The sequence below is a fragment of the Falco peregrinus genome, chromosome 13 (assembly GCF_023634155.1).
Source record: "Falco peregrinus isolate bFalPer1 chromosome 13, bFalPer1.pri, whole genome shotgun sequence".
Taxonomy (NCBI): Eukaryota; Metazoa; Chordata; class Aves; order Falconiformes; family Falconidae; genus Falco; species Falco peregrinus.
The window spans coordinates 1,476,375-1,496,235 of NC_073733.1; the positions used below are offsets into that span (position 1 = coordinate 1,476,375).

The 19,861-nt window shown below is 45.3% G+C and overlaps 1 protein-coding gene across 3 annotated transcripts; it reads right to left on the minus strand.

The window, feature by feature from the left end:
- Positions 1-1,018: 1,018 nt before the first annotated feature.
- Positions 1,019-19,735, minus strand: AIFM1 (apoptosis inducing factor mitochondria associated 1). 3 transcript variants are annotated; one of them, XM_055817795.1, is made up of 17 exons: positions 19,274-19,735; positions 16,628-16,755; positions 14,531-14,624; positions 13,524-13,553; positions 12,290-12,402; positions 12,028-12,158; positions 11,138-11,228; positions 10,308-10,392; positions 9,593-9,669; positions 8,316-8,424; positions 7,529-7,636; positions 6,664-6,752; positions 6,443-6,583; positions 5,753-5,895; positions 3,159-3,283; positions 2,404-2,600; positions 1,019-1,254 (listed from the first exon to the last, which is right to left on the minus strand). In XM_055817795.1, the coding sequence occupies exons 1-17, from the start codon at positions 19,620-19,622 to the stop codon at positions 1,183-1,185; spliced, it is 2,082 nt and encodes a 693-aa protein (XP_055673770.1). In that variant the 5' UTR covers positions 19,623-19,735; the 3' UTR covers positions 1,019-1,182. The 3 variants fall into 3 exon arrangements, with proteins under 3 accessions (XP_055673770.1, XP_055673769.1, XP_055673766.1); XM_055817794.1 differs by lacking the exon at positions 16,628-16,755 and adding an exon at positions 17,636-17,778; XM_055817791.1 differs by lacking the exon at positions 16,628-16,755 and adding an exon at positions 17,636-17,778 and having other exon boundaries at positions 19,250-19,735.
- Between the last annotated feature and the right edge of the window lie 126 nt (positions 19,736-19,861).

Sequence of the window (19,861 nt, forward strand, 5' to 3'; positions counted from 1 at the left end):
TCAGTCATGATTTTCTACCCAGTTCTCCCTCCCTGCAGCAGCAGCCGCCCTGGACTCCTCACATTTACAGTTGTAGCTCATCCTGAAACGGAGCAAGGCTGGAGGCTGATGTCTTCGTCCATGTTAAGTGTGTAGGCCCTGGGAGGATGCGAGCCAGATGTCTTGGCCTGGTGGCTGAAGGCCTGGGGCACTGCCTTCCCTGCAGCTGACATACTAGTTTTTCATGCTGAGGAACAGCTCCAACATAAGCAGAAACAATTGCAGACCATGGGATGAACTTTTTGGCAACACTGGAGCACTTCTTGAGGCAGGGGAAGCAGGGGCAGTTGAACACCCTTCCCCTCACATGCCAAAAGCATCAACCTGTCTCCATGGATATACTACCTCCCTCTCTGACTCCCAACCCACTCTGTCGTGTTATATGCCGTTCCTGCATCCCATTTTACCTGGCACACACAGCCAAGAGCTGAGTGTGATTAGAAAGGACTCAAATTCACCCATGGCGGCCAGAGAACTAATAACATGCTCCTGACATCATCATGCCCCCTGTGTCCTGCATCACCAGTGACTGGTTCTCCCAACCCACTTCATCCTGTGCTCTCCAAATATGCATTAGCACACTTCCTCCATCACTCTGATAATTCAGTCCCTTACCTCCTGTCCTAGCAACGAACGGTAAGCCCCTCTCCTTATTTTTCCCATCCCTTCAATACCCCATCTTACACTGATCACCAGGTTGGAGCACACACCTGGCTTCAAATACAAGCTTTCACGGGAGCCACTGCATCCCATTTTTTTCATTCCATCAGGGATGTGGTTTTCCTACACAGGCAGCTCTTGCTGCGAATGGCACAGCCCTCTGCGCAGCAGGACTGCAAGCTCACCAGCCGGGAAGTGCTGCATGAAAAGAGGTAGCTCTGCAGGTGTCTCCATTGTTGATAAAAGGGGAAAAACTGACAACAGCAGGCAGCTCGCTCCCCTCTCAAAACTAGCAATGCAGAGGTGCAGGAAGAAGACATTTAACTTAGAATAATCTGATTTTATTGGTGCAAACATTAGAACGCTACATGATCAGAAATATTCACAAGTACTCAGAAGAAGTAGTCTGAGATGAAGGGGTGCACACAGCCAGTGGCCTCTGCTGCCCTACTCACTCCTCTTGCGACGTTCCAATTCTGGAGTTTAGTCTTCGTGGATGTTGAAAAGCTTCGCTACTTCGTTGAGATCATCGTGCTCCTCCCCATCTTTGATGATCTGAAGAAAGGAAGAATGTGTTAAAACCCGACACACATACTATAAAAATCCAGCGCTGCAAGACTGGACATGGTCACCAGCCAATGTGATGAATGTCTTAGATCCTCTCTGAAGCTCTGCTGATGACAACTCACCAACTTAGGCAGTCCACAACATGACAACAATACTTACTACAGCCACAACTTATAAGGAAGTGTTAAATGCAGCATTATCTCCCTACAGGAATGGCTGGAGTTAAAACCAACCTCGCTGTCCCTATAGGATTTATTTCTGATGTCTGAGTTTCCCTTTACAGTGGGGGGGAACAAGTATCTTCAGAACTGATTCATCTCAACTCCAAGAAGATGAGCCAGTCTCTCTGCACTGTCTTAAAGGAGCTAGTGTAAGTTTGCAAGTTTGAGCGACTTATCTTTTAGACAATGAGACTAAGGCCAAGGATCCTTGTACATACTTGGCTCTCTGATTTAGAGGAAGGGCGGCTAAGAGAAGGAAGAATATCTCTTTCACAGGGATGGGAAAAGTAACAAGTTTAAACTGCATCATGAAAGCTTCAGGTTAAATAACCAACCGAAACTTCCAACAATAAGAACAGTTCATTTTGGGACAGATCACCTGTGATTGTGTGGAATCACACTCAAACTGCCAAAATTCTCCAAAGATGTTAAAAAAATGACCTAAGTATAGATGATCTTACCTTGGAGTATGAAGACAGAATAAGCACCTACTCAAGGCTGCTTCTAACCCTGACCTTTTGTGGCTGTGTATCTAGGATAATATATGTTTAAGACTGTTACTTTAGACAAAGTAGCACAAAAATAGGACATTTCACTCTGATGCTCAGTCCCGTGTGATTCTTGCTTGTACTTAGTACAGACCCAAAATTCCAGCCATGCAAAGGCAAGTCTTGAAGTATAAACTTAATTCAAGTTGTTTCTGTAAGAATTTTGAACAAACATGCAGAAAAGCACAAGGACATCTCCCATAATTTACCTAAGACAGGGCTAGCATGGGTATTGCACAGCTCTGCTCCATACAGAGCATGTGCATTTATTTATCCTCATTTAAAATTGGTAGATTGAGTTTTCCACAAGAAAATCCATCCTCAATCTAAGCAAGCCTCACTGTTCAGCATACTAGTCCTGTACTGACCTTTCGAGCAATAGGCATCCTGTTGAAGATGTTCCATAATACGATTCCTACCACAACTTTATCCCTGAGGTAGAAAATTACACCTTTGCCATAATCTTCTCCTTGCTTTGGAACTTGAGGTGTTGGTGAAAAGCTTGGAGAAATGTGAACTTCTGAGGCTTCTGCTTCTGTTTCACTCTCTGATCGAATACCTGTCCCTAATGCAAAGATACAAGATATCAAAAGTCCCATGCAGAAAAAGCAGCAGCTGTTTGCCCGTGATGGTGAAAGCAGACTGAAGAGCGGGGTTCTACAACAGACTGAGGTGTTTTCCTTCGAGATGCATGCAGCAAAAGTTAAGTTTTAGTAACACTAGAATGAAGTAATCCTAACATGAAGCACAATACTGACAACTCCCATCACCAAACACAAAAGAAGAGTCTACTTCTTCCAGGCAGTATATACAGAATCAATATGCTTAGATCTACACAATCAGCAAAAAATGATTGTTTTATTGCTGTGGAGGAAATTAAGTTTCACTAAGGAAAAAAAAGTTTGGTAACTGAGTTACACTAGGTCTTCTTGGAGGAACGTTATTTTTTAATCACATTTTAATATCAAAACCAGCCTTTAAAGCTTGGTCTAGAAAAGAAGCAGATTGGTGTCTCCTAGTGCTCTGCAATGAGATCAGACCAACTCTGCAGCCAATACAAAGAGTTAAGAGACACAAAAACCTTCATGCACCCAGTCAGCTCCCAAGCAGGACTATAGCCTACCTGATTGCTCCGTTGCACTTTTCGGTGTGTCTTTTGCTGTTGCTTTAGCAAAGACTCCTACTGTTGGCAAACTACTGTCAACAAGGCCAATGGCTTCGTACCCTACATTAGGACCCAGATCACTCCTAGGAATAAAGTGGGGAAAAAATAATTTGTAGCATTACTGAGACAAATACAAGGCAATTCCATCCATCCCCAAACCCTTAATGAGTATTGTCCAAGAGAGTGATTATGGTATGCAGGCTGACTGACATAATTAGACTCTTCTGCATACGTTATGGTGGAACAAGGAGTCAAAGCACAGCAAGTCTAAGGCCATCAGTTTCAGAAGAAAGCAGGACAATGAACAAAAAGTTAAAATACTTAAGGCCTGCTCCCTTGAAGGAAGCTGGCTGGCTTCCAAGAACTGCAGGTATCTTGAGTCTTTCGAAACTCATACATCTGACCTCAGCATTCAAACATGAGTTTGCAGTTGTTAGGTACTTGTAAAAATCTTCTATATTCCTGGCTTAGTACCAAGTGACTTGGAGACAGAGTTGGGGCAGAAGCAAGTGTTCCTCCGGGTCCTGGCAAGACCACTTGACCAAACTTCCGGCACTGCTGAGTTATAAGCACTAGACTTTGCAGCACAGAAAATTTAGTGTATGTTTCAAAGAGCATTTAAAGAAGATCAAAGAGGACACATTACTGTAACACCTCCTTGAACCGAGTACCTGCTGACTTTGAACTGGGGTGCTTATAGAAGTCAAAGCAGCTGTGGTTTGGGGCCCAGTAAACATAACAGGTCAAAAATATTCCCATCTATGCAGAGGAAATTGATACATCATGCTGTCCTGGTTTCAGCTGGGTTAATTTTCTTCTTAGTAGCTGGTGCAGTGCTGTTTTAGATTTGGCATGAGAACAATGTTGATAACACACAGGTTGTTTTAGTTGTTGCTACATAACATTTATACCAAGTCAAGGACTTTTCGGTTTCCCAGGCCTTGCCAGTAAGAGGGCTGCAGGGGCACAAGAAACTGGGAGGGGACACAGCCAGGACAGCTGGCCTGAACAAACCAAAGAGGTATTCCATACCATGGGATGTCATGCTTGGCATACAAACTGGGGGGGGGGGGGGGTGGGGGGGGGGGGGGTGGCTGGAGCTGGCTAATCAATGCTCAATGCTTGGGGACTAGCTGGGTGGGCATTGCTCAGCAGAGGGTGAACAACTGTAGTGGTTATCACTTGGTTTCTCCCTTCCCTTTGGACTTCATTCCTCTACCCTTCTCCCTTCTTTTTATTACAATTGCTATTATTATTAATTTTAAATTTATTTTATTTCAACTGTTAAATTGTTCTTATCTCAACCCTCAAGTTTTACATTCCTTCCCAATTTTTCTTCCCATCCTGGGGAGCAGGGCGGGGGGGCAACACGGACTCGGGGAAGAGTGAGCGAGCAACTGCGTAGTACTTAGTAACCGGCTGGAGTTAAAACCACAATACACACAAAACAATTTGGAAATCTCTGTATGTACATCACTACATGTACAGCACTACCTTCCCAGCCAGAATCCTTCATCACAGACTCAGGTTACTGAAGGGAATACGTCAGCTAAGCAGACAAGGCACCCAGCAGTGAGCAAGTCAGAGCTCAGGAGGGATCCCAAACATCCTGAAGAAAATGTAAGATGAGTTCCTGCCATTTGCCAGCTTTTTAGCACAGGAGAAGGAAGTCTCACTCAGTGAGGGCTGGCAAACCCCTGGAGTTAACACTTTTCAACAAAACACAAGACTGCAACTCACAGCCCCCTAGCCATCTGCATCATGGTAAAGTATATCCTGAAGAAAAACACACAATTGAAACAGATGGTTCTGTGTCCTTATTCAAAAGTGAAGAAACTCTTCTGGGTCCCAAGTCCATGCAGTACAGACCAAGTGTTCAGGTAAGTGATGGCAAGTCATAAATAACTATTTTTGAGGGGTTTTCTCCAAGAAAAGTAAAACTCTTTCCTCCATATTTAAAGTCTGCTAACTTCAAATTCCTGATCTTGAGCTAACAGGCTTTGGGATTATTTTTTTCACTGGGGTTTTTTGTTTGTTTCATTTAAAAAAGAACTTTGAAAAGATACAGCAAAACTGCTCGTTTTCTTGATACCTCTCCTCTGGAAAACAACAGACTTTCACATACACTCCTGGATGCAGTGACGCATTGCTACTAAAGCCTCAGTTCAGCTAATCAGCAAAGACACAACACAACTGAAACCAACAGATTTTCTGTTAAGATCATCTGAAGTTCCTCAGCACAAGCTGCTGCTGAGTTCAACCTGTAAGCTGGCCTGCTATGAGGAAAGGGGCTGCTCTTTATCACTACTTGCTTTGCCGAATGGCACTCATTCAAGGAGAAACTGGGATCTGCAGGAAGGAAAAACATTTCAGAAGTCAAGGCAGAGCAGCAGATGCTCAAATGCCTTCCCACGCCCCGAGCTTCTGGGAGCAAGTATTTGCTAAAGTAGCTTCACTACACTCAGGAAACAGAAACCTTTACAAGGTGTATCTTTTCATAGCTCCTGCAATGTGACCAAATAAGAAATACCAAAAGAAGAAATCAATGTTACCAGAACATGGACTGATGCCAGTAGGGCTTCGCAGCGCCTGTCATGTTTTCTCCAGCTAGTCTTCCACTCACAACAGCATGATCATGGTGCTCTACACGTCTCCTACCTAGTTTGATATCATAGAAGCAGGCAGCATCCCCGGCCTTAAAAAGAATCATTCAGTGCAGACTAAACATTAAAATCAAAAGCTTAAAATTAATGTACAAACAAAACAGGCATTGGGAAGAGAACAAAGTGGAGCTATGAACTGAGTTTTCCTTACAAACCCCAAATGCCATCACTAACATCCCATTCCCCAGGCTACACAAGTCCCAGTTTCTCAGCATTTTTCACCAATTTTTTTAAAAATAAGACAGTATCAGGTATATTTTTCCGGAGGGATCAAAGTCTCAACTCCCACCAAAGGGACTCTTACACAATAGTAATCCATGCTATCTTTAGGTTACCCCAACTCCTCTTACACAGCATAAATATTCAAAAACTTGCACAGTCGTTACCACAGCAACAATGTGTGCTGTGGTGCATGAACAGACTCCAGAGCTGCCAGCAGGATCTGCACTGCAATTAGTCTCATTATGTGCTACTTTTCACCCCATTCACCTAATCAAGGTATATCAGCCCCCATAACTCTGTGTATTCTGATTGCATCAGCATAACCAGCAGACAGGAAACTCCTCTGCACATACTCACCACCCAGATATTGGAGCGTGCCTGCAGCTCCGCGTTCACCCTGAACCCTCCAAAGTCAGAGTCCACCTCCAGCCCAGCTGACTTTGCTAATTCCACGTTAGGCTCCAGCCCTACTGCAGCCACAATATGATCAGTCTCCACCTGTTTGGGATTTCATAATTATTATCTTAATTCTCTCAAAGCCCCTGCAAACGTTACCCTTTCCCTGCTTTTACATTTACCTTTCGGCCATCTTTCAGTTTAATCATCAGCCGATTGCCACAGACAGAGACAGACTTGACCACAGCATTAGGCATGACATTGACACCCTCTGGAAACAAACACAGGAAACATAGCTCCTGCTTAGGGGCAGAGATTTCAGCTGAAGCAGGCATCTTTGGTGCAGATGCAAAGCAGGGGCCAGCAAAAGGAAGTAACTCAGACCCGTGGGTTATCAGGCCCTGCTGTCTGCACCCCCAACTATATCCCTCCTCCCTCTATCCCCACTCCACTTATGCGAATATATTCTGCATTTAATATAGCAAATGGAAAAAGGTATCTCAGATCTTACCAACTTTATCAGCTAAACACTACAGCAGGTGGCCTTACAAAGGTGTATGCATAAGGCATGGGGCTATACAGCCCTTCTTGCAAAGTGACTCTAGGCTGACTGCATTAGGCTGTAAGAAGTAAAATTATTTGACACTAGAACAACTCAGAAGAGAACAGGCAGTTATCGTAAGACAATTCTGGTTCCAAATTAGAGGGCACTAAAAGTAACTTGCAAGTATGGTAGCAGGGATCATTCTGTGCAGGAACAGCCAGAGGGAAAACCTCACTGGCATCAGCATGCATATTTGGTTGGCTTTCTCAGAGCTGCTAAGAAGCCACAGATTCACAGCAGCTCTGTGCTACCCAAGCTGTCTGAACTTCAACTTGTTCCATTCTGCACCTGGGCCACCTCACATGGGACCCAGTCTTCCCAAGGCTCCACTGACAAAACAAGCAGAGCGCTGTATGTCACAAGGAAGAGCTATGCAACAGCCACTGGCCTAAACACCACAGCTCTGCCACTTGCAGAGGAAGAGCGTCGAAGTGCAGCTTTACCTTTTCTGACTTTCTCTGTGGTCCAGTTGCTCAGATATTCAGGCAAGACTTTGCCCATATTGCCGCTCTCTGGAAACAGCTGAATCACCTCCAGGCCTCTGGTTTGTGCTGAAAGGAAAGCAAGAGCAGGCTTCTTATAACCCATGGAGAAAGAGCAGCAGCACAGACTTCAGGACATACGCAAATGCTTTCACTTTACACGAGGAGCTTGACAGAAGTTTCCAAAACTGGGAGTTTGGTCTCCCAGATTTTCTACAGGTGTCACAGTGACTGACCACTGTTTTGCATACACCTACAGAGCCAACTTTAAGTAAAATGCTTAGTATGTTGAAGAAAACTTCCCTTACTAGAAAAATTACCATAGAGACACTACTCAAAAAGCTGCACACACTTGATAGTAAAGAATCCAGTTCTTCCCAACCCCTTTGAAATAAGTTTTAGGGTGGCTTTTAGCACTGAGAGAGTAAACGTAACTTTTTACAGAGTGCAACGGCTTTGCAACATGCACAAGCCTGCAAAGCTTCCAGGGAGCCCAACTTACAAATCCCTTTGTAGTCAGGGGCTGCTTGAGAGCTAATGAGAGAAAAAATGGCAAACCACATCATGCCATATAGCCAACCAAACACAGGTGCACCAAGGTTATTTCAGGCAAACCACAAGTCTGTGCAAAATCTCAGCAGCTGGGGAATCAAAAAGAAGCTTATGATGTCAGGCTGCTTACATTCAACGTCTATCACTTCCGTCAAGGTGCCAGCTGAAGACAAGCTGCCTGCAGAAGCACACTTACCTCTTCTTCCCAGAGCACAGGCCAGTTCACTGCCAAGAAAACCACCACCAATAATTGTGACAGACTTGACTTCTCTTGAAATCTTCTCCAGACATTTGAAGTCTTCGATCTGAAAGATTTATTCCTATTTCAAATATCCTCAAACAGGAAGAGCAGCAGAAGATATTTTCCTCCGATTTCTCCCTTTGAACCAAGAGCAACTCTCTCCCCAGCTTAGAAAAAGAAACATGTTTCTCCTTCCTCCTGTTTGTCTATTGCACAGAAAAAACCCTCTGGCTTCCTAACATTTCTGCAAGCTCTTCCCTGTCCAGGCAATCTGACTTTCCTGCATTTTCCCTTAACTTTCAAGGGCAATTACAAAGACATTTCTAGATGCAAATATACTATAGCACATACAGTACTATAAGGATGCCACAGCTCATGTCATCCATCTTTCCCTTTCCACAGCTAAGCAGATCTGACCCTAGGGGAAATCCAGCAGAGCAGAAAGTTCCCATACAGCTTCTTACTCCTGATTCATTCCCTGAACTAGACTAAGGAGACTGTTGCATGCCTGTTTAAAATCCGTCGTTTTCAAGAAAAGTGGAATTTGTCAACAAAAAGCAACTCTATAGTGAAAACCAGAAGACCGCTGACCAACTTCCATGTCTTATTCATTCTGTGCCAAGGCACAGGATGAAGGTCAAGAAATGCCATGTATGAGGCACAGATATCAGTTTATTTGTTCATCAGAAAACAATCTCAGCTAATTCAAGAGCTGACATAAACACTCAACTTCATTCTCAGCCAAAATTTCAGAGCACGAGAGCAGTTTGTCTTGTCTCAGGCCCAAGGCCAACCTCTTGCCCATGTGCTGCAAAACTGTGGCGCACACATAATCAAGATGGGTGTCAGGCTGGAGCACTAAGCTAGCTTCCTGTGTCTACTCAAGGTCCTGAAGGCACACACTGCTTGCAGGCCAAACTGACTTGCAGAGCTTACATTGCTTGTGTTTTTACAAGGCCTGGAAGGCACAACAAAGTCATACAGAAGGGAAACTAAAAAACCACATTACAGCTCTCAGGCCTGAGGCAAACATGAGTGGTCTAGTAGACCCTACCCTGTTTACCCACTTGGGGAAAAGGAATAAACAGCAAATGGATTCCTGGTTATCAGCTGAGAGATGCAGTTGCCAAGCTGTCCTAGACCCAAAGCAGAAGAGTTAAAAAGCTGAAAGTAGTGGTACTGGCTCCGATTATTTCAGCCTCACCCCAGGTCCAGCAGCACCTCAAGATTACCTTTCGGAACAACGTCAGCCTTTGTTGTACATCTTTTCCTGCTCTTTCAATGGCAGACAGGTTCCTTGGGGTACCACCTGAGGACAGCAGGGAGGGAGGGAGGGAAGGAGAAGGGGGGAGAGAGAGAGACTAATGATACCACAGCCACATCACTGGCTATCCAGACAATGCAAAGCTATCTTTAATCTTGACTGTGCTCTCCAAACTGTTACAATATGCCCTATTCCCTGTTGCTGTCTGGGTTTTTAACATGAAAGCAGTAGATGATCCAACAGTCACCCAGGGGAAAAAGATCTAGTGCTGTACACCTTGCTCCACTGACTGGAGACAGCCATTTCCACTTTAAGCACAGAAGTGAACAGAAGTGCTAAGGTTAGATGCTGGAGCAGTGCTCTGTCCAAGCAAGAGCTGGTGGTTCTGCTCACTAACGCTACAGGCAGGATTCAGAGGCTGGCCTGTACAGAAGTTCCTTTATTTATTCCTAGGAATAAAGCCACCTTTTCCTCTTTCCCTACTGATCTTCACAGGGCAAAACTTTGAATGTCCTGGACAAGCTGGCTGATGTGAAGCAGATGCAAAACCCAACGGCATGGTTGTCCATATGACTGTCCTTCATCTGACTGCTCTACCAAGCATCTGACACATACTGCAGAAACTTCCTTGTTTCTGGCCTGGCACAAGACAAAGAACAAAGAGAAAAAACCCAACAACTTACCAGTGGCAATTAGACATTTGTCATAGGATATCTGGGTACCATCACTGAGTTTCACTATGTTGCCTCTAACATCCATATGCACAACCTGCAAAATTAAACAAGCAGGAGAGCTCAACTTTCCATGCACTGTAGGCCTTTTGAAACTGCATGAACTATTGATTAGAGAAGCAAACTTGGAAGTAACATTCTCACACCTTTAAATTTAGGGGGGTGGGAGGGGGTAAGGGAGAAGATTGGAAGCAGGAATTGAGACAAGTTCTTTGGTAGCCATCACAGACTCAGATCCTGCAAAGATCAACCTGATCTAAGAAATGGACTCCAATACCTGGTGTAGCTCAGTAGTACAAGGAGTCACACAAATATTATTTTAGCAACATATAAATAAGGAAGCATATATATTAGAAACTTCACCATTAACTTTTCCACCTTCCTGCTGCTTCTGCACAATGCTCTTGCTCACAGCATAACCCACTACTCAGATCACCCTATTCTCCTTACCTAACCCTCTGATATATAGCCTCGTTCCCATTTTGTCACACCCTGTCTCCAAGCTCTACATATTCTCCCATGCCCACACTCTAGATATATCCTTCCCACTTCCTCATTTTCCCTCAGCTCATTACTATTCCTCATAGCTTCTTCCGTTCTCAAATGTCACTCATGCTATCCTTAAGATCCCTGCTTCATCATATATACTTTTCCCAGCCTTGTACACATTCTCCTCCTCAGCCAACCCTCCACACCACCATCGACAGTTTAGTTTCAGCTTACAGTACAGGCTCTGCTTGGGAAGAACTGTATGATGCTAGAACAACTGATGCTGTACCCACCTTCTTGCCACAGAGAACTGCTACTCCACCATTTTCTACAAAAGGCAGATCACGAACAGGCACATAGAATGACGGCGGCTGGAAATATATACTGAAAAAATCTCCATTATCAAATGGGTTCTACTTTCTTTGTGATACCAGCTATCACCAATGATACAAAGACAACTCTGTGCATCCATAACAAGCTCCAGAATTCTTACTTAACTATTTTTAAGAATTAGGGTCTTCATACTACTGAAGTTCAAGGGTGTTGGTCAGTAAGGCTTTATCACACAAGTCACAAGACTCAAGTGTGATCCAGGGCCCCTGGGGCTCTGCTCTAAACCGTGAAGCTATACCCTCACCTTAACTATTAACATATTTCACAGGATTGCTGCCTGTGGTGGTGTATGTCTAAGGGAATCACAGCAAGATTCAAGAGGTGTTGAGTACCGAGCTAACTCATGTGCGAAGCAGCGTTCATCTTGACAACTGCCAGCACAGCCACACCTTTCAGTCTGCTCTTTAGTGCTCGACTGACTTGTCTGTAACCTCTTGGCATCTCTGGGAAGCCACACTCCAGGAGTCCGCAGCTTACATCATGGAGTCCCACGGACTCCACAAGGTAGTCAGTTAGCTACTCCAGTGCAAAATAACACACAAGCTCTGCATGCAGCAGACAGTGCTCTGTCTCTTCTTTGATCAGCATAGCAACAACGTACACAAGACACATGCACATCCCAGAGCCCTCTTTGTATCAGACAAACACAGAAACCTACTAAGTTTTTTGTCCACACAGCACTCTGGGGATCCTTCAAAGCTCTGCAGCAGGTCTCTCACAAGAACAGTTTGATCATTGTCAACTTTTCATTAAACACTCTCCATTCTTGCTACCCCTAAGTGACACATACCTCCTCTCCTTGCCATTCCACTGTTTGAAGCGCAGAGTCTCTGTCACATTTGGATCATCTGAAAACCAGAGTTCTTTGGAAAGAGGTGGACGCATATAGGGCAGGGCAGGATCTTCAGACACAATCAGCACCTTTAATTGGTCATTAAACACATCAGCTGTACCAATGCCAGGCAAATGGCAAAACACGTGACAGAGGCTCTGAAGCAAGCACAGCATTCAGTCATCCACACAAGTCTGCTCTGGAACAGGGCAGCTCTTACCCGGGCACCAGGGTCACGAGCCCGAATGGATCTGGCAGCAGCAAAAGCAGCAGTTCCTCCACCGATCAGCAGGAAAGGAACATGAGATGGGACCTCAGGACGAGCTCCCGGAGCTGCAGGTGACAGATTGGACAGCTTACTGCAGATACAGCAGGGAAAACAGCCCAGCCCCAAAGAACAGAGTACGTCACCAGATGCCTTTCACATACAGACTTCCTTTGGAAAACTGCCCTTCAATAAACTTCTCCTCCCCTTCCTTTCCACCCCAATGCATTCCCCCCAGGAACCATGCTGCTGCTTCACTCAAAGCTGGCTCCCTGCATAAATCCAGCTGTCAGATTTCACCAAATTATTTTTCCTAAGCTAGATCTGCACAGCCAAGCTCAATGGCAATTGCAGAGTTTTGGAACAGGCCAGGAGCACAGCTTTAATCGTGTGGCTTTAGCTCCTCTATTACAGATCTACTTTTCTCGTTTAAGATGTTAAGAGTAAGAATGATCTATGTTAACAAATTTGAAATACCACTATGCACACAGGCTATTAGCAGGTTTCAAGCTATACTCTGAACAGGTGCTACTAGTCCAGTAGACCCTCAAAGAGCTTAATTGCAGAAATTGATCTACATTCGCAAAGCTGGGTGAAGTGACTGCAAAGTCAAAGACCCCCAAAGTTTGATTCCAGCATTCAATACACAATTTCAGAAGACCGATGCAAGGCCAGGACATCTACTGCACAGCAGACTCAGGACAGCAAAAACATGCTCAGCCTCTGCTCTGGCCAAACAACGCACTGGAGATCCAACATTCAGTTTTTACAGTAAGTGACAGTTTGCTGAGCTAGCAAGAGGGACATAGCCAAAAAATTATTGAAAACACCAGGAAAAGATATATGAGCTGGGTGTCATGCAAGTCAGAACATGATTTTCAAAATTTGGAAAATACGAACTGGAAAGTGTTTGATCTAGCTGTGTGGACACAAATCTAGCTTAAGGACACAAATCAACTCGTGAGCAAGACCAAAACTCTGCACTGGCCATTCAGTGAACAGTTTATAAGAAAGCAAAGTTCCCTAAAATGCCAAGGCATATTTTTCTGTAATTGTATTCTGAAAGGAGACCAACTGTTGACTTCCTACCAGAATGCATTTTTTCCTACATGCAGGTCCTGTTTCTAAACAACATGCAGTTAAACCGCATGCAGGAATAGAACAGTTAAATATTACCATCAAGACTCACCTGCTGTGCCTTGAGAAGCAGCATCTGTATCTGAAAGAGAAGACACTCAATTCAGCAAAGCACAGGCTATCAAGGATATTGCAGTTTGGAAGATGCAATTCAGGGCTGACTCAAGGAGACCATAGGATTAACAGGCTGCTCTCCACTATAAAGGGACAGTTTCTCCAGAAATACAGACTTACCAAGGCCTCTGCTTCAGCATCTAGGCTTACTCTCTGCCCTCCAGTCTCAACCTGATAAACATGTTTTATCCTCTTCCTCAAACCAAAGCAACCAGTTGTCTGTTCTGTCTGCAGGATATTCTTTTTGTTGATTTCCTAAGTAAAGTGACATAACAGACCTATCTTCTATGACCTAAAACCACTGTTACTACAAAATATATCATCCTTTGGCTCAGTAATTCAGACACTGCAGTTGGAGATCTCATAAATTAAGCGATCTTCAATGAGCAACTTGTGGTCCACACACACTCTGCAAAGCATCATCAAAAGCCTCACTAATTGTCCCGATTCCTTCCTTCTACATGTGGCCCAAGCACAGTATTTCTCACATGCCCAGCCCACTATGCATGGGACAGGGACATAGCACAGCACAAAGGATTTTGTGCTGACAGATCATATTATCCCTTTAGAACCACAGTGTCTTTACCAGACTGCATAAGGGTAAAAGGCCAAAAGCAGCACAAACTCTTTAAACTCTTTCCTCTTTTTATCACAGAAGGCATAAACAGCAGAAAGGAGCCGCAGGAGATGACCTACGTTATCCTCATGCTTATCTGTAAAATAGAGCCTTGTTCTGGGTCATGGAAAGCTAGCACCATCTTCTATGCTGGGAACACACTGGAATTCACAAACAACAGAATGCACCAAGAAGTGACAATGCTGTGAATGCACATGTTATGTTAAACTGTGTTTTCAGAAGGGCCCTGTTCCATTTGTTTTAGAGGTCTCAAGTTAGCAGCTTTTGAAGAACAGACCCAAACCTACAATTAGCAGGCTAGTACCCACCAGAAGGAGATGATTCGTTTTCTTGAGATCGCTTAGTTACTGTTGTGACACGGCTGGTGAATCGCTCTTTGTTTTCTCTCAACGTCTTGTATACCTGGAGACAAAGAAATATTTACCCTGTATATCTAACAGCATCAAGCCACCACTCTGCTCCTACCCCCTGACAGGCTTTTGTCTATCCTGCGAAAATCCATCTGCTTTCAATTAAAGCATACAGACCCAAATATATCTCACTGGGAAAAGTGTCCATAAAGGGTGTGTGTGTGTATATATGTATCTACAAGATGAATGCACTCAGAAAACTATCTGCTCTTCATATGATGTCATGAATCTCAAGTTGTCTGGTTGCTTTCCATAAGCAAGCAAGCAACCTTTCTGCAGATGTTTTTGGGCTGCAGACCTGTTTCAAGAGGAACCAGATACAACAAAGGAAACGCAGACAAACAAACCCCAAGCCTATTTGCAAGCTAGGCCATGCAACATGGCACAATGCAAGGCTGCAAAAAAGGAAGGCAAATTCGAGGCAAAAAAGCAACTCCAGCTTCAAAAGCCTAGAGCAGCTGGACAGAACAAGCAAACGACCTTAATGGATTTCCTCAGGCCAGATGTTACCGGCATGATGTTAGTGCTTTTCAAACACAGGAGCATGGCTGTTCTAGCAACTGCCTTCAGCTGGAAGAGATTCCCAAGCCTGAACGCTGACCTTCTGTTTATTTGTCTGTTAAATTCAGGATATAGTACGAGTATAGCCTGCATGTTCTGGGGACAGAATTTAGTGAAACAGACAAGGAGGGAACATCCTTTAAGACATCATGTTAACTTCCAAGTTATGTAGAGAAGTAATGTAGAGAAGCAAAAGACAATGAGACTGCTGGAAGCAGGTCGAAGTATAGTATTTGCCCCCACAGCTGATTAATTAGAGGGAAGCAAACAATTTTTTAAGTCAAAACTAGTCTTGCTACTAATCTGTATCACATGTACAAGACATTTAACTTTCATTTTGCATTGTTTATAAAAGGGAGGAAGTCCATCAAGACAGTCTGAAACACAACCATCTATCCAATGGCTGTATTTTGAATTGTGAAAGAATATTAAAACTGGAACATTTCCAGCAAGAAATAAAAGCCTCCTGCAGCCAATGCCAAACCACGTACTGTTAGCTAACTGAGTGTTATGACATCCAAACTATGTTTGACCAGAAGTTAATACCTTTGGGGAACTGAAATCTTTTACTTCCTACATATTATGCATTTTATCAATTCCCACAATTAGGTGCTTTATAACAGCCAACAGTCTAAAACAAGAACTGATTAATTTAATGCCAGACATGAAAAAAGCACAGGCAGACAAAAGCATATCCAGGGAACTGAAACAATTGTCAAAAATACCAGAAAACAAGAACTTATTAGCATTAAAAAGAATTAAAATAATTTTAAAGCCTTTTGCTTAAACATATAAAAGTCACGGTTAACAAAACTACCTCTGCTTTTGCAAGCAGAACCATGAAGATTTATTTTAAGTGAGTCTGAAGGGCTGCATACAGCAAATTATATCTGATCCCTTAGAAAAAAGTGACTACTACATACAGGCAAAAAACAAGTCACGTCTTCAGAATAGTTTTTTCCAAAGGGACAATGCCAAATTCTTTCTAATCAGAAACACAGCTGTGTACTTTGCCAGCTAATGGAGCAATATTTCAGTGCTCTTCTCTGAAGAAATCAAAGCTAGACATGTTTTCTTTTCTTTCCTCTAGCATATTTACATTTAGTTGATTTCCTTTTTTTGCATACCAACACTGCTGATATCAGAATAGATGCATTAATTTGTGCCTTTCAGATGGTCACACATTGAGGATGGCCAATTGCTTTTAGCTTTAATGTGGAAAAGTTAATTCTAAGGCAATTTTTCCCACTAACAACAACACTGTTTGAGAATATCAAATCTGTAAACGTAAATTATTTGACAGTATCCCTTGAAATTAAGTATCCTTAATTTCCTGAGGCCAGGAAGCACAAAGTTTAGTTAAAGTACATAGACATACAGAAAAGTACCCTCCGTCCACCCTCTCACCCATTAGAACACATTTAAGCATCTTACATAAGCTCCTGTCCCAGTGACTGTTCCTCCTACAATTAAGTACAACAACAGGTTGCTGCCAGCTTTGCCAGGAACACCTGAGGACGTCAGTGATCTAGAAGGGCATCTTAGATGATGACATTGCAAAACTGTAGTTGAAGACAGGCAATGAAAGAGAAGAGAAGGAAAGAGCTGAACATTAAGGACTTTTGATTAAACAGATCCTGGGAAAAGCAGAATGTGCTTTGTAATTTCAGTTACCTTGTTTGTAAAAAAAAAAAAAAAAAAAAGTACAGTACAGCAGGGCACAGTAAAGCGTATTTAAAGGGACTAGCAAAAGACTTTTCCTCTATGCACTATTTTGAATTTATCTCCCAGGAGCCTTCTGCATGTGAAGAGTTTCATTAGCAGAAAATAAGGACTCAGAACTTTCAATGAATATGACCCTCAGAGAAAGAATTTGAAACAAGTATTTGTATGATGTAAACTTAGGACCCATTCACTCCTAGGTAATGCTGCTACCCTTCAGCTGTCTGGGAATGTGATTTACTCTCTAAGTTGGGCTGAAAAGCTTTATCCTTTTCAATCTTTCAAGTAGGGCATAAAGGTATGCTGGCAAACTTTGGGTTGATTTGGCATACTTACACAAGCTAAATGCTAATGTTTTGAACTGAGATTTAGCAAACAATGGTTTACTTTGGTATCAAAAGCATGTACCATCCAAGTCTCCCTCAAGTATATGCTACTATCATACACAAGGCAACAGACAGCTGTGGTTGATCATAATATGTGGAAAAAAAAAAGGGGGGTGTGACTTCACAGTAAAGAAACCTAAAAGGTAACTGAAATTACAGTTAAAAAAATTATTGAAGTTAATTTCCAGCCAGCTCAGTTAGCTCCCCTTGAAGGTTTCTGAAGGAAGAAATAGTTACAGAGGTAAAAAGCTACGTGAAGTCAGCCAAAATACTGCAAATGCCTGATAGGAGAGATGTATCGCAGCTTTTTTCCATGAACTACCTTTCTACTTACATAGGCACCCGCTCCTAATGTTGATAAGCCCACAATAAGGACAAAAACAGAACTATCGCCTTTGCCCCCAGGCACACCAGAGCTAGCCACTTGTCTGCTCATCTGCAGTTTTATGGGAACATTCCAGCGCTGCAACAAGTTGCCTAAAGAATACAATTCATTAGAGAAAAACACAAAATACAAAGTTATGTTTTGAAATTTAGAGACCAAGTAATTTCTGCACCCATGTAAACAAGCTATTTGTTTGAAAAGCCCAGGACCACATCAGAGTGACTAGTGAATTATTCTCTGCCACAACAAACTGCTCCAGGCAGCTGTGGATACCAAAGCCATCTGTAAGATCAAAGAGTAACTGAACATGTTAATAGCAGGAACGTCTATGAGGAAGCTAGAAAGACTATCTCCAGCTGAAGAAGCCTTCAAGCCGCACAGCACTGGGAGATTCATCAGAGATGCGCACGTACTGCATGTCTGCTGTTCTTACGCCTTTCTTCAGGCCACTTCTCTCAGAGGCAGGGACTGGTCTAATGATGCGCTCTGCTCCACCATGTGCGAGCAGAGGCTAGTGTAACCTTGTCAGGACAAGCAGTAGGTATGGTTATACAAGGAAAAAAAATCCCTTTGCTGACAAAGATTATTCCACTGAGGTAAACTACCAGCAGAAAGAGGCTTCTGCTGACAAAAAGGGCATTCCAAATGAAAAGGAGTAGCAATGCTTGCCAATCCAGATGAAGGCATCCACCAGCAGGCAAGCAAGACAAAGAGTGCATGTAGCTGAACAGCTACATAATATTTTATTTTACTATAGTTTAATCACAGACTCTTGCCTGTCCCAATTAGATCGCTAAATAGTGATGGCTTTGAGCACTGTGTTTATACCCCAGCCAGCCAGCTGAAGCTTGCAGAAGTGGTTGGGCCTTTCTGCAGAACTTATTCCCACCACGCAGGAAACACCTTCCACCCTCCTCCGAGCCTCAGCCGACACGCCGGCTGCTACACCCCTTTGATCTCTTTGCCTAAACACACATATTTGTGATATAAACCAGCAGCAAAGTCACCAGCATCCAAATAGATATGGATACGCCAAATAGCCCCATCGAACTTACGGTTTCCAAAACACAGAAGTTTCCCTTCCCACTCCCGGGAGCGGAGCACCGGCACCTCCCTGCACCCGTTACCCACAAGCCTCGCCCGGGGCGGCGGAGCCGAGCTGCCAGTGCACCGAGGGCAGCGCAGCGCCCCGCTCCCGTCCCGCCGCCAAAAGCCTTCCTGTGAAATTCCCGCCCAGCGCCGCTGGAATCGCGGTCCGGGTGCCCTTTCCCCGGCTGACGGGAGCCGAGGGCCGCCGAGCAAGCTGCAGCTTTGGGAAATCGCGGCTCCCGACCGCACCCGCCCCCCCGGGCAGCGACCCAGCAGGATGGGGGCTCTAGGCCGGGCCGCCGCCAAGCCCGGGCACACAGGCCCGGCCCCACGGGGAGGGACGCCCCGACCCGCCTGTGAGAGGAAGCCAGCGGCAGGGAACCCGCCCGCCCCCCCGCGCAGAGCCCCGGGCCCGCCGCCCCGAGCGAGCCCCCACCCCAGACCCGGGCCTGCCGTACCAGCGCGCCTCCGTACCAGAAGCGGCCGGCCCCGACTCACCGGCGGCAGCGCGGCCCCGCGGCGCAGGACTGAGAGGACGCAGGGCACACACCAGGCCCCCCGCGGCGGCGGCGGCCATGCGGCAGCGGAACATGTCGCCGGTCGCCTCACGCCGCACTCGCTCCCGCCGGCCCGACCCCACCGCCCGCACTGCGCGTGCGCCGCCGCCCGCTCCCCATTGGCCGCCGGCGCCGCGCCTCCGCCGGCCCTTCCGGGCGGCCGCTCTGCCCCGCCGTCTCTGTGGTGGGGCCGCAATGTTGCGGCCGCCCCGCCGCCTCCCGCGCCCGCTTCGCCGCGCCACCGCCACCGTCGCCGGGTCCGGCCACCGTCTCCTGCTCTCCACGCCCATCTTCTACGCTAACGGGCCGCCGCACATCGGGCATCTCTACTCCGCTCTCTTGGCCGACGCGCTGCACCGCTACCGCGGCCTCCGCAGAGCCGGCCCGGGCCGCCTCTCCACGGGTGAGTATGGGCCCGCCAGGCGCCGCGGCCCCGCGCCTGGCACACAGCCTCCGGCCCAGCCCGGCCCTGGGGCTGAGCCGCCTCCCCCGGGGCTGTCCCCGGGGCCATGAGTCTGTCGCCGTTCCC

Excerpts from the sequence above, each read along its gene's own strand:
- AIFM1 (XM_055817791.1), bottom strand. The coding sequence starts at position 19,622 with ATGGGCGTGGAGAGCAGGAGACGGTGGCCGGACCCGGCGACGGTGGCG. Across the intron at positions 17,779-19,249 it reads GTCGGGGCCGGCCGCTTCTG|GCAACTTGTTGCAGCGCTGG; the intron begins GTACGGAGGCGC and ends TGTATTCTTTAG. Across the intron at positions 6,584-6,663 it reads AACTGAAAGATGGCCGAAAG|GTGGAGACTGATCATATTGT; the intron begins GTAAATGTAAAA and ends AATCCCAAACAG.